At 39.8% G+C, this 14274-nt stretch overlaps 1 protein-coding gene across 2 annotated transcripts in view; it reads right to left on the reverse strand.

Moving 5' to 3' along the window:
- Nucleotides 1–5262: 5262 nt before the first annotated feature.
- Nucleotides 5263–14274, reverse strand: part of adcy8 (adenylate cyclase 8 (brain)) — a 345854-nt gene continuing 336842 nt past the window's right edge. For both annotated transcript variants that reach the window (XM_051928959.1, XM_051928960.1), the window contains one exon: nt 5263–5832. In XM_051928959.1, the coding sequence (XP_051784919.1) occupies nt 5345–5832 (488 nt within the window). In that variant the 3' untranslated portion in view covers nt 5263–5344. The remainder of the gene's footprint in view (nt 5833–14274) is intronic.

The following is a 14274-nucleotide window of genomic DNA, read 5'->3' on the forward strand; positions in this document are numbered from 1 at the left end:
TTTTTCCTTTTAACAGTATTTTCATCTTGATTTTCATTCTACTTTTCAAGGTGTTCTAATTGTGTAATTAATCCGTTCTTTACTAATTAGTGGGTCTGACTCTAAAGTAGTTGCAGCCTTTGATTATTCAGTGTTGTTTGCCTGGGTGTCTGATCTGCTCATTTTTAATTGTCATTATTAAGATACAACAAAGGGGGAAAAACTGCACAGAGAAAGGGCAAAGTATAATGAAATCAACAAAAGAGAGTTAAGCATTTAAATCTACAGCAAAAACAGAAATATTTCTAAATGTCTTAGAAATGTTAAAATCATGCTGCTATGCTTTTCTGAATGTCGAATAAAAGAAAAAAAAATCCCAGCTAATTAAATGAGATCAGTGCTATCAGGTGTTGTCACTGATTAGGAATCACTGATCTAGAGATTGTTAAGGAGTAACGTTTGATGTTTTTGAGAGAGAGAGAGATCAGAGCCCCATGTGTTTTAGACGGTAGCTGCTGATTGCCAGAGATATCACGGCCACAGAGGGACGCTCTCCCGTCAGAGCTGAACACGATCAGATACAATTGCCAACGTTTGACATACCGACCTTCTGCTTGGCCAGAATTACATTGATTTTTTAAGTCTATCCTGTTTTACTACTATGTGGGTGGAGCTGTGGGGGACAGCTGGTTTGTAATATTCTGAAATTTCCTTTTTTTTCACTTTTTGCTAACCTAAACTTTAAATTTAAAACTCTGGCAGTTTACTTCTTACCTTTTCACCATTTCAGGTCATTCACAACAATGAGTCAGCATACAGAGAGGAGGTGCAGCGGTTAACGGACTGGTGTAAATATTTTTGTCTGTCTTATTACAACATTTCTAAAAAATTAAATAATTTATTATGATCAAACAGTTTCTCAATACTTGAGTAGTCTTTTCACCAAATACAGTGATCCCTCGCTATATCATGCTTCGACTTTCGCGGCTTCACTCTAGCGCGATTTTTTTTCTCATACACGCTTGCGTCACTACGCATGCGCTTTCTGAGAACTTTTATCTAAGCCCCACGATGGCTCCTAAACGTGCTGCTTTTTCTAAGCCTTCTGACAATGAAAATAAGCGCCGGAGGAAGATGCTTACCATCCAGGAGAAGGTGAAACTCTTGGATATGATCAAAGATGGCAATACCCTACAAAAGCCTTCTCACGCATATGAAAAGACAGCGCCAGCAACTGCCAGTCAAGATGTTCTTCAGCCGTGCACCCAGACACCCACTGCCTACTCCTAGTACTCCTTCAGTGGAAGAAGACAACGACGCACCTGCTGAAGATACTGCACCACCTGAAGACTCTCCTACTGAGGTTGTGCCTTCATAGGTTAGTGGTTGTGTGTAAGAACTGTGTGTGTGTGTAATTAAATGTACAGTACAATAATCTATACTAATGAAAGGCAAAGCCCTCACTGACTGACTGACTGACTGACTGACTCACTCACTCACTCACTCACTCACTCACTCACTCACTCACTCACTCACTCACTCACTCACTCACTCACTCACTCACTCACTCACTCACTCATCACTAATTCTCCATCTTCCCGTGTAGGTAGAAGGCTGAAATTTGGCAGGCTCATTCCTTACAGCTTACTTGCAAAAGTTAGGCAGGTTTCATTTCGAAATTCTACGCGTAATGGTCATAACTGGAACATCTTTTTTGTCCATGTACTGGAATGGAGTGCAGCTCGATGGCCGTGAGAGGCGGAGTTGCGTGTCGCGTCATCACGCCTCCTACGTAATCACGTGAACTGAAAACAAGGAACAGCCCCAAAGAGCGTTGAAGAAAACATTCATTACACAATTGAGAAAGCACGGTGTAAACTGTAAGTTTAAATTAAGTTTATAGAAACGCTCCCCCTGCCGTTTGCAATACCATATTCGCGAGATACAAGTTTAATGAGAAGACACGATGTATAAACGAGACTTTGAATCACTTTGTAACGGAGTTAAAATTGCTGTAGCGAGAAACTTTTAAGTGCCGGGTCTTAGCTAACATTAAATAAAGCTGTGGACATCGCAACATCACACAAGAGAGCGGCTCACGTGAAGTGACTGAACTTTGAGGCAAGATTGCTTTTCTCCTGTACAACTATACGTTGCATTCTCAAGAGTGTGCTTGCACGGCTTGGTCATATTACAACCGGAGTGCTGAACTGACAACGTGGTATACAAACAGAACAATCGTAAAAATAGCGGAGAGGCTGTGTGAAGTCAGCTTCACAAAAAAACAGATCCTTAACAAATTGTTATTGGTATATTTTCACTCAATTTAAAAAGGTTTTCTTCTTAATAAAAATTTAAAAGCAGTACTTCGCCGCTGCAAAGCACGGGGATGTATATATAGATAGATAGATAGATACAGATATATATATATATACTGTATATATAGATATATATATATATATATATAGATATATAGATATATAGATATATAGATATATATATAGATATGTGTATGTATGTAGATATGTATATAAGTGTATATATATGTAGATATGTAAATATGTATATTTATATTTATGTGTCTGTATGTGTATATATATATATATATATATATATATATATATATATATATATATATATATATATATATGTGTGTGTGTATGTATGTATGTGTGTATATGTATGTGTATATACAGTATATGTTGATATATGTATATATATGTGGATGTGTATATGTATATATATATGTATATATGTAGATATGTGTATATGTACTGTAGATATGTATATATAACTATATATGTTTATGTATATATATGTTTACATAACCTCTTTAACACACTACTTTTCCGCTGCGAAGCGTGGGTATTTTGCTAGTCTACTATATAAAAGCGGTCGGGATTGTCCTTCCGTCCCGTGAGTGCAAAGCATAGCGGTATTCCGCTTATCACAGACTTACTACTTGCAGCTTGCGGTACGAAGCGACGCGATGTGAGCAGAGTTCTTGTGCTCCCATCGTTCCCTTGCTTTTGTGCGCGATGCGCTGGAAAAATAGACAAAATCATGTCTCTGGAAATAATTAATGTTGATGGGGTACAAATGCCTCACCGCGTAGTAAATATCAGGGGAGATGGTGCTTGCTTATTCTCATCTATAGCTTATTTAGTGCATGAAACTCTGTCTTTAGCGGTACAGATTCGGGCTGACATTGTACGACTTTGGACAGGCACTCGAGGGGATAAAAAAACATAGGTTTTCGGGAGATGTTATGAATGGGCACTTTGATGTTCTCATTCCCTACATTTACATGCCTGATTTACACATGGAGCTCACACAAATTGAGGATAAAAGTCGGTCACCTTAAAAGGCGGGTGAGCCTAGTAATAATGTGATATTTGTAACGTCTAATATGTCTTATTTTCTCTTATTTTGTCTAATATATTGGGTAATACGAGTGTAATGGTGACTAAAGGGTGTTATTTCATGTCTAGGGGGCTCTAATAATGTTAAAAAACGTATTTAGAAGATCGTAAACAGGTTTTCTATACTCTAACTGCGAAAATATTCGATTTATAAATAAAGAATCCTACTTCGCAAAAATTCATTTATCACGGTAGAGTCTGGAACGGATTAACCGTGATAAACGAGGGTTCACTGTCCTTTTTTTTACTCTTACTTGACTAATTTTTTGGATGACTACTTTTTACTTCTACTTGAGTAATATTACTTTGAAGTAACGCTACTCTTACTTGAGTACAATTTTTGGCTACTCTACCCAACTCTGTTTACACCACACGCTGCATCCGCAAAGCCACCAGCATTGTGAATGATCCAACACACCCTTCATATTCACTGTTTATACTCCTGCCATTGAGATAAAGGTACCGAAGCATTTGGGCCCTCACCACCAGAATGTGTAACAGTTTCTTCCCCCAAGCAGTCAGACTCCTGAACACTCATGGACCGGCCTGATATATGTCTTCTGTTCTGCAGTGTTGCACATGGTTACACATGTTTGCACATTTGACTCACATGCACCTTGTTATATATTATGTGTCTTTATGTTATGTGTTGTGGATTCTTCGTTGTCTTGTGTTTTATGTAGAACCATGGTCCTGGAGGAACGTTGTTTCGTTTCACTGTATGCTGTACTACTGGATGAAATGGCAATAAATACTCTTGAATCTTGAATCATTGCATTTCAACTGATTAAATCTTGAAGAAAAACTAGAAAAAATGAGGTGACTGGTAGTGTACAATCCTTCACTTTTTTACCAGTCTGGACCAAATTTTGCAGAGTTGCTCTCTATTACAACATAGACTACCTTTGCAACCCAACATTTTAGCCTTGGGGGTCCCAGTGGGTTTTCTTTTTCACTGTGTGCTACTAAACACTAACACTAAATGCTAAACTGATGGAGTGGTGGCTGTGAGGATAGGGATCTGCACTGGCAATCAGAAGGTTGCCGGTTCAAATCCCAAAAAGGGACTCTGCTCTGTTGGGCCCTTGAGCACGACCCTTAACCTGCAATTGCTGAGCGCTTTGAGTAGTGAGAAAAGTGCTATATAAATGCAAAGAATTGTAATTATTCTATTATTATTAGGGTGGCATGATGGCGCAGTGGGTAGCACTGCTGCCTCGCAGTTGGGAGACCTGGGGACCTGGTTTCGCTTCCCGGGTCCTCCCTGCATGGAGTTTGCATGTTCTCCCCGTGTCTGCGTGGGTTTCCTCCCACAGTCCAAAGACATGCCGGTTAGGTGGCTTGGCGATTCTAAATTGGCCCTAGTGTGTGCTTGGTGTGTGGGTGTGTGTCCTGCAGTGGGTTGGCACCCTGCCCGGGACTGGTTCCTGCCTTGTGCCCTGTGTTGGCTGGGATTGACTCCAGCAGATCCCCGTGACCCTGTGTTCAGATTCAGCGGGTTGGAAAATGGATGGATATTATTATTAAACACTAAACCAGGGATCGAAGCCAGGAAAAAAGATGTTTGAGACGTGCAGAGATTTTTTTTTAATTATCCGCAAAATCAGATCACAGGAAAGTGCTTGAATGAGAGCACATCTGACACAAATTAGCTCGGTAGGAGTGATGAGTGTGGTGGGGTACGTCAGCCTACCCTGTGCTAGACTGGCACTGACTGGATGGTTAGGGTTCTACCTTAGGATTCTAGTATGGACGTGGCACATTCAGACTCCCCATAATTCCATAGTGGGAACAAGAGTTTCAGAAATGGATCGGTGAACGGTGATAGCCTACACAAATAATCACCGCAAGAAACAACCAGTTATAAAAAAATTAAACCCATTTTATTATTTTATATATAAAAGAAATACAAAAGAACATCAACACAAAAGAAAACAACATATTTATGGCAATTCAGTTTTGTCAGCAGTCTCGGCCTGTGTGACCGTTTCATTTCCGGCAGAAGCCAGCAGTGTCCTCCTGTTATAGTGTCCCTTCATGATCCCAGAGTTGTTGTTCTCGTTAAGGATTTGCTTCTGCTTTTGCCTGTTCAGAGACTGCACAAGCCCAAGGACAACGGCTGCCAAAGAGTACTGGCCAGTCAGTTTCCTCGGTTGCATGATAAGTGGGTTTGGCTGAACTCTTCCTAGGAGGAAGTAGGTTTTGATCTTTCCTTCTTGTTCGCTTATCCCTTTCACGTAGATCTCACCCCGGTATTCGAAGGCAAAGCCGCGCTCCTTCAGTATGAGATACGTTTCTTCAGGCACTTGTATTTTGCCACTGATGCCTGTGCTATCCATTCTGCTTGCCAAATTCACCGTCTTGCCCCATATGTCATACTGAGGCTTTTTCGCTCCAATCACCCCAGCGACAACAGATCCGTGTGCGACCCCTGAAAAAAATAAACAAGAACAACACTGTGATGGCAAGAAGGGAGTGAAAAACACAAATTAGACACATGCATGCATTTAATCTGTTCAGGGGATGCCAGTACCTATCCTGGCAGCACTGACCACAAGCAAAGGGTGCCAGTCTGTGTTGGTTCACACTCACACCCACGCTCACTTATCTGTAGTATCATATAACATAGTAAGTAGGCACATGTTTGTTGGAAAATGCTGAAGGAAAGATTCAGGTAGTGATGCCATGTGTGTCCAGAAGAGGGTGCTGTGAGATGAACACGGGGCTGTACAAAGCCCTCAATTAAACAGTGTAAAGCATTGGGGGTCCGACAGGCTGCTATGTGTCAGTGTGAGAGAAAACCACAGTATGGCTTGGCCCACCATATCATATGATCCATGACTGGTTTTATAATTATAAACATTATTAGTAAACAGCTATAGATAGATAGATAAGAAAGGCACTGTATAATAAATAGATAGATAGATATGAAAGGCACTATATAATATATAGATAGATATGAGAGGTACTATATAATAGATAGATAAGGAAGGCACAGTATAATAGAGAGATAGATATGAAAGGCACTATATAATAGATAGATAAGGAAGGCACAGTATAATAGATAGATAGATAGATAGATAGATAGATAGATAGATAGATAAGGAGGCCTCATCTGGGGCCTCATGTATAAACGGTGCGTACGCACAGAAATGTTGCGTACGAACCTTTCCACGCTCAAATCGCGATGTATAAAACCTAAACTTGGCGTAAAGCCACGCACATTTCCACGGTAACTCATACCTTGGCGTACGCAATTTCTCCGATTGGTTTTGCAGACTGGCGGCACCCAGCGTCAAAGCAGTGTTACTGTTCCTGTGTGATCACCTTTCTTTCTTAGATCCACATTCCTGACGTGGCTTTATAAATACCCTGAAACTAACTGCATATTGTTTATTAGTGTAATGCATCTGATTGTAATTAACCTGCAGCAATATAATGGTCCAGGGAATAGCCAAAGTATTCCAAATACCATAACTGCTTTAGCGTTGTAACTCTCAATGCATCTTCTTCTTCTATCAGCTGCTCCCGTTAAGGGTTGCCACAGCAGATCATCTTTTTCCATGTTACTCTCACTGCACCACTCGGAGCATTTATATCACTGTATCTGAGTGGGGAATCACAGCAGCAGCTGAATTATCGGTATACAGCATGAAGCAGACGCTGCCTGAGCCACGGCAAAACGCTTTATAGAGACTTCCCAGTACGGACTTCGCGGTTTAGAAAAGGTTTCATCCCAAGAGCTTTAAACACACTCAATCAGTCCATCAAGTGCTCCTTGTAGAACTGTTTACTTATAAGTACAATCACCTCACTGTAAACTTGCACTACAGTTATAATATTGCACAACCTGCGCCACTTTATAAAGCGCGTATTTACATATGATGACGGTATTCATTTTTAAGATGAAATGCAGCAAAATATGTTGATTAAATTATACAGCTAAAACTGTAACTTCATTTAAATAATCTGTATTGTTAATAATTAAACATGTGAGGACACGGTGCCGCAGCGCTGGCTAGTTCAGGGATTGTTCCTGCATTGCGTTGTATTCTTGCTGGTGCTGACGCGACACTGCAAAGATAGACGGATAGAATAATTAAACATGTACTACGAAGATATTTCGATGTTCCTTAAAAGTTTTGAAGAATCGGCGTTCTAAGCTTACAGATGGCTTAACGTCTATTACAGAGCTGATTGTGTGGCGATTGGTCATTTGGAGAAAGAAAAGTAAGGACAGGAATTGGAGGTTAGTACGTTTGAAAGAGACAGTACTTCTGTAATAAATTATTTCATCGAAGGTCGCACATGGCACAGCAAGCCTCTTGCGTGAGATATGAACAATCACTGCGCCACCGTGTTCCCATGTTTAATAACATGCTTTCATTCCTATCATCATGAAAATGATATCACGTATACATCTCAGTATTTTAATTATTCAGAGAGCTGTAATATCACGAATGTAATGGATTCTGTGTCGGAGAAAGAGAAAGAACGGAAGCACGTAGTGATTCACACACACATAGAGCACATAGAAGATCAAATACAGAACAAAGAATTTAACGTGCTACTTGAGAAACTAGTAAAATAAACGATTTTAAGATGAAGTTTATGATGTTCTACTTTAATGGCAAAATAAACTACGTGAAATTTCGAGATTAAAGTTGACATTTCGTGCTTTTTTCCCACTGTGTGCCTATTTTTTTTTTTCTGTACCCTGATAAGCTTTCATATGACACTCAGACGATGGGCTACGACTCGCCTTTTCACGGCGACTTTGATATGTGATTTCTTTTTTATTTCGGGCACTGTGCGACTTTGTGAAGTTGAACCTTCGAGTTTCTCCGACACTCTGTCACTCGATCAACTTCCTTTTGTTGATTATATTACTGTTTAAACCAACAAATAGTACGTTTTTCCTTTGCCTCCACTTGGTATTCGCTGAAATTCTTATATTTTCCCCTGTGCTTTTCCATTGTCTTTTCACAGAAGGCTATTTATATTGAATTGCATATTCAAAGAGGCGTAATTCTGGGAGGAGTTGGTGCGGGACAGAAGGCGTGTGCACGTGAGTTACTTTTCACGCCGATCTGGATTTATGTAGTGGAAGAACGTGAAAGTATGCGTGCGCACAGATTCCTGCATCTGGATTTTTCTGTGCGTACGCACAATCCCGCTTTTGTGCTTACGCCATGTTATAGTGTGAGTTCTACGCACGGCGTTATACATGAGGCCCCTGGAGTCCTGTGTGCAGTTTTGGTCTCCAGGCTACAAAAAGGACATAGCAGCACAAGTAAAGGTCCAGAGAAGAGCGACTAGGCTGATTCAGGGCTACAGGGGATGAATTATGAGGAAAGATTAAAAGAGCTGAGCCTTTACAGTTTAAGAAAAAGGAGATGAAGAGGAGACCTGACTGAAGTGTTTAAAATTATGAAAGGAATTAGTGCAGTGGATCGAGACTGGGACTTTAAAATGAGTTCATCAAGAAAACGAGGACACAGTTGGGGATATTTCACACAAACATTTGGAAGTTTTTCTTTACACAAATAATGATAGACACTTGGAATACGTGACCTAGTAGTGAGGTAGACAGTCAGACTTTGGGGACTTTCAAAACTCGACTTGATGTTTTTTTGGAAGAAATAAGTAGATAGGACTGGCAAGCTTTGATGGGCTGAATGTCCTGTTCTTGTCTAGAGTGTTCTAATTACGAGCAGGTGGGACCAAACAGTGTGGGTGAAGAGGATGATGAAGGTGAAGAATATTAAATAGTTCAAGAAACATTCCATGTCATTTGACATACAAAGTTCACTGCTTTATAGTGCCTTGCTTTGACATAATCATTTTATTCTGAGTATTTGCAATAAATGGTTTTTAAAGTTAAAAAAAAAAAATATATCGTAACAAGACAAATTTTCATGCAAAATGACAATTTCCCCTCCTCAGGGATTAACAAAGTACATCCAAAAACTGTAAATCCAGTTTTAGAAAAAATTGAATTGAGAGATAGTGATAACAATATGACAGATGTTGCCACGGATAGTGAGACTGATGCATTACGGCACTGGATGAATGAACTGCTGGTGAATTCGGTCGCGTGAAGGTTTACCGCGGTGTAAGTAGGTGCTCAGCAAAAATGGCGAAAGGCAATCAAGACGTTAGCCCCCTAAGCACTATTCACAATGCGGCAACTATCGATGTTTGTTTCGGAGGAAATGTGGAAACCACTAAGCCTTGTGCTGTGGTATCCTAGAATAATACGGTGGAGGGGGGGGGGGGGGGGGGGGTTGGGGGGGGGGGCTCGTTTATAGTGCAGATTGGGCAGTGAGATTCGACCCTGTCATATGTAATCAACAGAAAAAAATATAAGAAAAGCGCAACAAGGAAGAGGCATCTACTGACCTGGCTGTGCGTTGGTGGTTTCAAAACACCTCACATGAAGAACCGGCTGGAGTATGTGAATTTCCTCTTGGGGATTAATTATCTATCTATCTATCTATCTATCTATCTATCTATCTATCTATCTATCTATCTATCTATCTATCTATCTATCTATCTATCTATCTATCTATCTATTATATAGTGCCTTTCATTTCTATCTATCTATCTATCTATCTATCTATCTATCTATCTATCTATCTATCTATCTATCTATCTATCTATTATATAGTGCCTTTCATTTCTATCTATCTATCTATCTATCTATCTATCTATCTATCTATCTATCTATCTATCTATCTATCTATCTATCTATCTATTATATAGTGCCTTTCATTTCTATCTATCTATCTATCTATCTATCTATCTATCTATCTATCTATCTATCTATCTATCTATCTATCTATCTATCTATCTATCTATCTATCTATTATATAGTGCCTTTCATTTCTATCTATCTATCTATCTATCTATCTATCTATCTATCTATCTATCTATCTATCTATCTATCTATCTATCTATCTATCTATCTATCTATTTATAGTGCCTTTCATTTCTATCTATCTATCTATCTATCTATCTATCTATCTATCTATCTATCTATCTATCTATCTATCTATCTATCTATCTATCTATCTATCTATCTATCTATCTATCTATCTATCTATTATATAGTGCCTTTCATTTCTATCTATCTATCTATCTATCTATCTATCTATCTATCTATCTATCTATCTATCTATCTATCTATCTATCTATTATATAGTGCCTTTCATATCTATCTATCTATCTATCTATCTATCTATCTATCTATCTATCTATCTATCTATCTATCTATCTATCATATAGTGCCTTTCATTTCTATCTATCTATCTATCTATCTATCTATCTATCTATCTATCTATCTATCTATCTATCTATCTATCTATCTATCTATCTATCTATCTATCTATCTATCTATCTATCTATCTATCTAAATCTGCATCAGTACAGCAGTGGACACTCAACATCACTGTCCTGCTATGATTATCCTGACATTTGGATATTCTGTGTTTCAGGGGGGGGGTGGCTACTTAAGGTCACACTATGAATCGCAGCAACCTGGCAGGTTAAAGTCCAAGGCCATAGCCATTGCCCCATACTACCTTGTAGTATACAAAAAACGGATGCCATCTTATAATCTCATAAAAGTTTCTTCCTGTTATTATTCTGCCAATTTGTCTTTTATCTGTTTGTTAGCAGTAAAGTATGAAGGCCGATGAAATCAGCCACTCACACACATGCCAACTGGCCGACTCAACATAAAATATTTAACTGAGGAGTTTGCTTCTTAATGCACTGCGGATAATCAATGACAGAAATGGAACTGCCTGAGTTTCTCTTCTCCCGCCTGTGCCAATCAGGTACACGCAGTTTTGTGACATGCCCGCTGAATTCGGTCGTGTGAAGGTTTACTGCGGTATAAATAGGCGTGTAGCAAAAAGTGTGATCAAGACGTTAGCCCCCTAAACAGTGTTCACAATGTAGCAACTGTTGATATTTGTTTCGGAGGACATGTGGAAGCCACTAACCCTTGTGCTGTGGTCTCCTATAATAATACGGAGTGGGGGGGGGGGGGGGGGGGGGGGGGGGCTCGTCGATTGTGCAGATCGGGCAGTGAGATTCTGCCCTGTCATGTGCAATCAATAGAAAAAATATAAGAAAAGTGCACAAAGGAAGAGGCGTCTACTGACCTGGCTGTGTGTTGGTGGTCTCAAAACACATTACATAAAGGACGTGTGCTAAATCTGCATCAGTACAGCAGTGGACACTCAACATTCCTTTCCTGCTATCATTAGTCTGACATTTGGGTACTCTGTGTTTCTGTTACACATAATAACCCTCTTTTTCTTTTTCCAGAGGGGTAAACGTAATGCTAAGGGGGGGCTACTTAAGGTCACACTATGAATCGCAGACAATAGCCATAGCCCCATACTATCTTGTAGTATACCAAAACAGATGCCATCTTATAATCTCATAAAATTTTCTTCCTGTTATTTTTCAAGCAGTTTGTCTTTTATCTGTTTGTTAGCAGTAAAGTGCGAAGGCCGATGAAATCAGCCACTCACATTCATGCCAACTGGCTGACTCAACATAAAATATTTCACTGAGGAGTTGGCTTCTTAATGCACTGCGGATAATCAATGACAGAAATGGAACTGCCCGAGTTTCCCTTCTCCCGCCTGTGCCAATCGGATACACTTGCAGTTGTGTGCCATTTGCGCTACTTAATGGATCAATAAGCAGATTATTTTACAGCGCTGACCTCAATGAGAGGGTCTTTGTAGTGTTAACCCTTTCATACGCCTCGTTCCTGTGGGCCTACTGTTCATGTATTATTGGGCAGCTCAGAGTACATTTGGATTAGTGACTTGTCACCTGCTGAGCTTTGGAAAGAAAAATATGGACAAAAAAAAAAAAAAGAAATATAATGCATAAATGGAGCTGCAAATCCTCTACAAAGTTAATCCTTTAATAATTACTTGACTATAGCTTTAGACTGATCTGTGTAGGCCTCTTAATGTAAAACGCTTCCTGCCATTAATGCAATGCCCAACTTGCCACTTGACCACGCTAAGCCATTATGTAGGCCTTAAAACAGGGCAGCTCATCCTCACATTGCCATATTTCAGTAATCTGCATTAAATCCAAGAACAGGTGAGCATTACCTGCAGTAAAGCCCCCTGATCACCACAGGTTCAAAGATATTAACGTCCTCCTTCTATAAGAAGGTGCTTCTTTACAATATTACCCACCTCAATGAAAGGATATGCGTCCTTATAGCGTGTGTCTCTTAAACTTAAAAGAAGTGGTGAGGCGGCCTTCTGCTGTTATGCACCTAAAATCTGGAATAGCTGACCGACAGAAACTCGCCAGGGTAATACGGTGGAGCAATTTAAAATAATGTTAAAAACTCATTATTATAACATGGCTTTCTCATAGCTTCATTTTAGTGTAACCCTGATTTTCTGTATATGCATTTGATTATCATTTTTATCATGGCACTAACCCCTACTTCCTCTGCTGTTCTTTTTCCATTTTTCTGTGGTGCCGATCTGCGCAATACCTTAAAGCCTGCTCTCATCATTTTTGAGATGTCTTTCTCACCTCCTATCTGATTTTTATTTTTTACGCTTTCAGCCTTTGAAAGCGGCTCTCTTAGTGTGCACCTTACGCCTTTACTAATGTCCTTTCATGGGTGCTCCGTCTCTCAAGTACAATCCCGTAAAGCCCGCTTCTCAGAATCTGTCATTATTTTCGTGATGCCGTCCTGTCCAGTTCTTTACTTGTTACCTTTGAAGGCGACTCCCTTAGCACAACTCTTACTCCTTTACTCCTCCTCATGTGTTCTCACACTTCCTGTTTTGTTGTGTCGGCAAAGCCAAACTGACCAGTCACACTAAAGTCAGACTGACCAATCAGATCAAAAGGAGGACTGGACACACAGACCTTAGTGTTTTATTAGATGTTAGCTATGGTACCAGTTGAAGGCAGATAACAGAATAATTCAAAAATAGTTGCCGTCTCTTGCCTCACATGTACGTTCATGCCTTTCCTCCATATTCATACGTGTGCTAGCATCTCTTCAACGGTGTCCCCTCTGTCAAGCGCAATCCCATAAAACCCGCTTCTCAGTCTCTCATCATTTCCCAAATGCCTTTCTCATCTCTTGTCCGATTTTGCTTTCAGTCTTTGAATGTGACTCTCTCAGTGTGCACCTTATGCCTTTACTACTGTCCTTTCATGGGTGCTCCGTCTCTTAAGTACAATCCCGTAAAGCCCACTTCTCAGACTCTTGTCATTATTTTTGAGACGCCTTCTTTGCCTCCTGTCCAGTTTTATACTTGTCATCTTTGAAGGCGACAAAGCACAACTCGTACTCCTTTACTCCTCCACATGTGTTCTCACACTTCCTGTTTTGTCGTATCTGCAAAACCAGACTGACCAATCACACTAAAGTCAGACTGACCAATCAGATCAAAAGGAGGACTGGACACACAGACCTTAGTGCAGTGGTTCTCAAACTGTGGGGTGAAAGTAACAAAAAAGGGTGCGCGAATGTTGCCATATGTGGCATAATTTCGCTATTCGTAGGGAAAGTTTAAACTTGTAGCGATGTATCGGCAGCAAAAAATATAGGAATACATTTTATTAGGGTTTCAAAAAAACGTTATGGGGGGCACGATTAAAACTGTTATGAAAACTCGGGTCACAATACTTAAAGGTTGAGAAAAGCTGGCATAGTGTTTTTATTAGATGCTTATAATAGAATAATTCAAAAATATTTGCTGTCTCTTGCTTCACATGTATATTCAGTGCCTTTCCTCCGTAAATGTCTCTTCACCAGTGCTCCTTCTATCAAATGTGATCCCATAATCCTGCTCTCATCATTTTC

Source organism: Erpetoichthys calabaricus, chromosome 6 (assembly GCF_900747795.2).
Source record: "Erpetoichthys calabaricus chromosome 6, fErpCal1.3, whole genome shotgun sequence".
Classification (NCBI taxonomy): domain Eukaryota; kingdom Metazoa; phylum Chordata; class Cladistia; order Polypteriformes; family Polypteridae; genus Erpetoichthys; species Erpetoichthys calabaricus.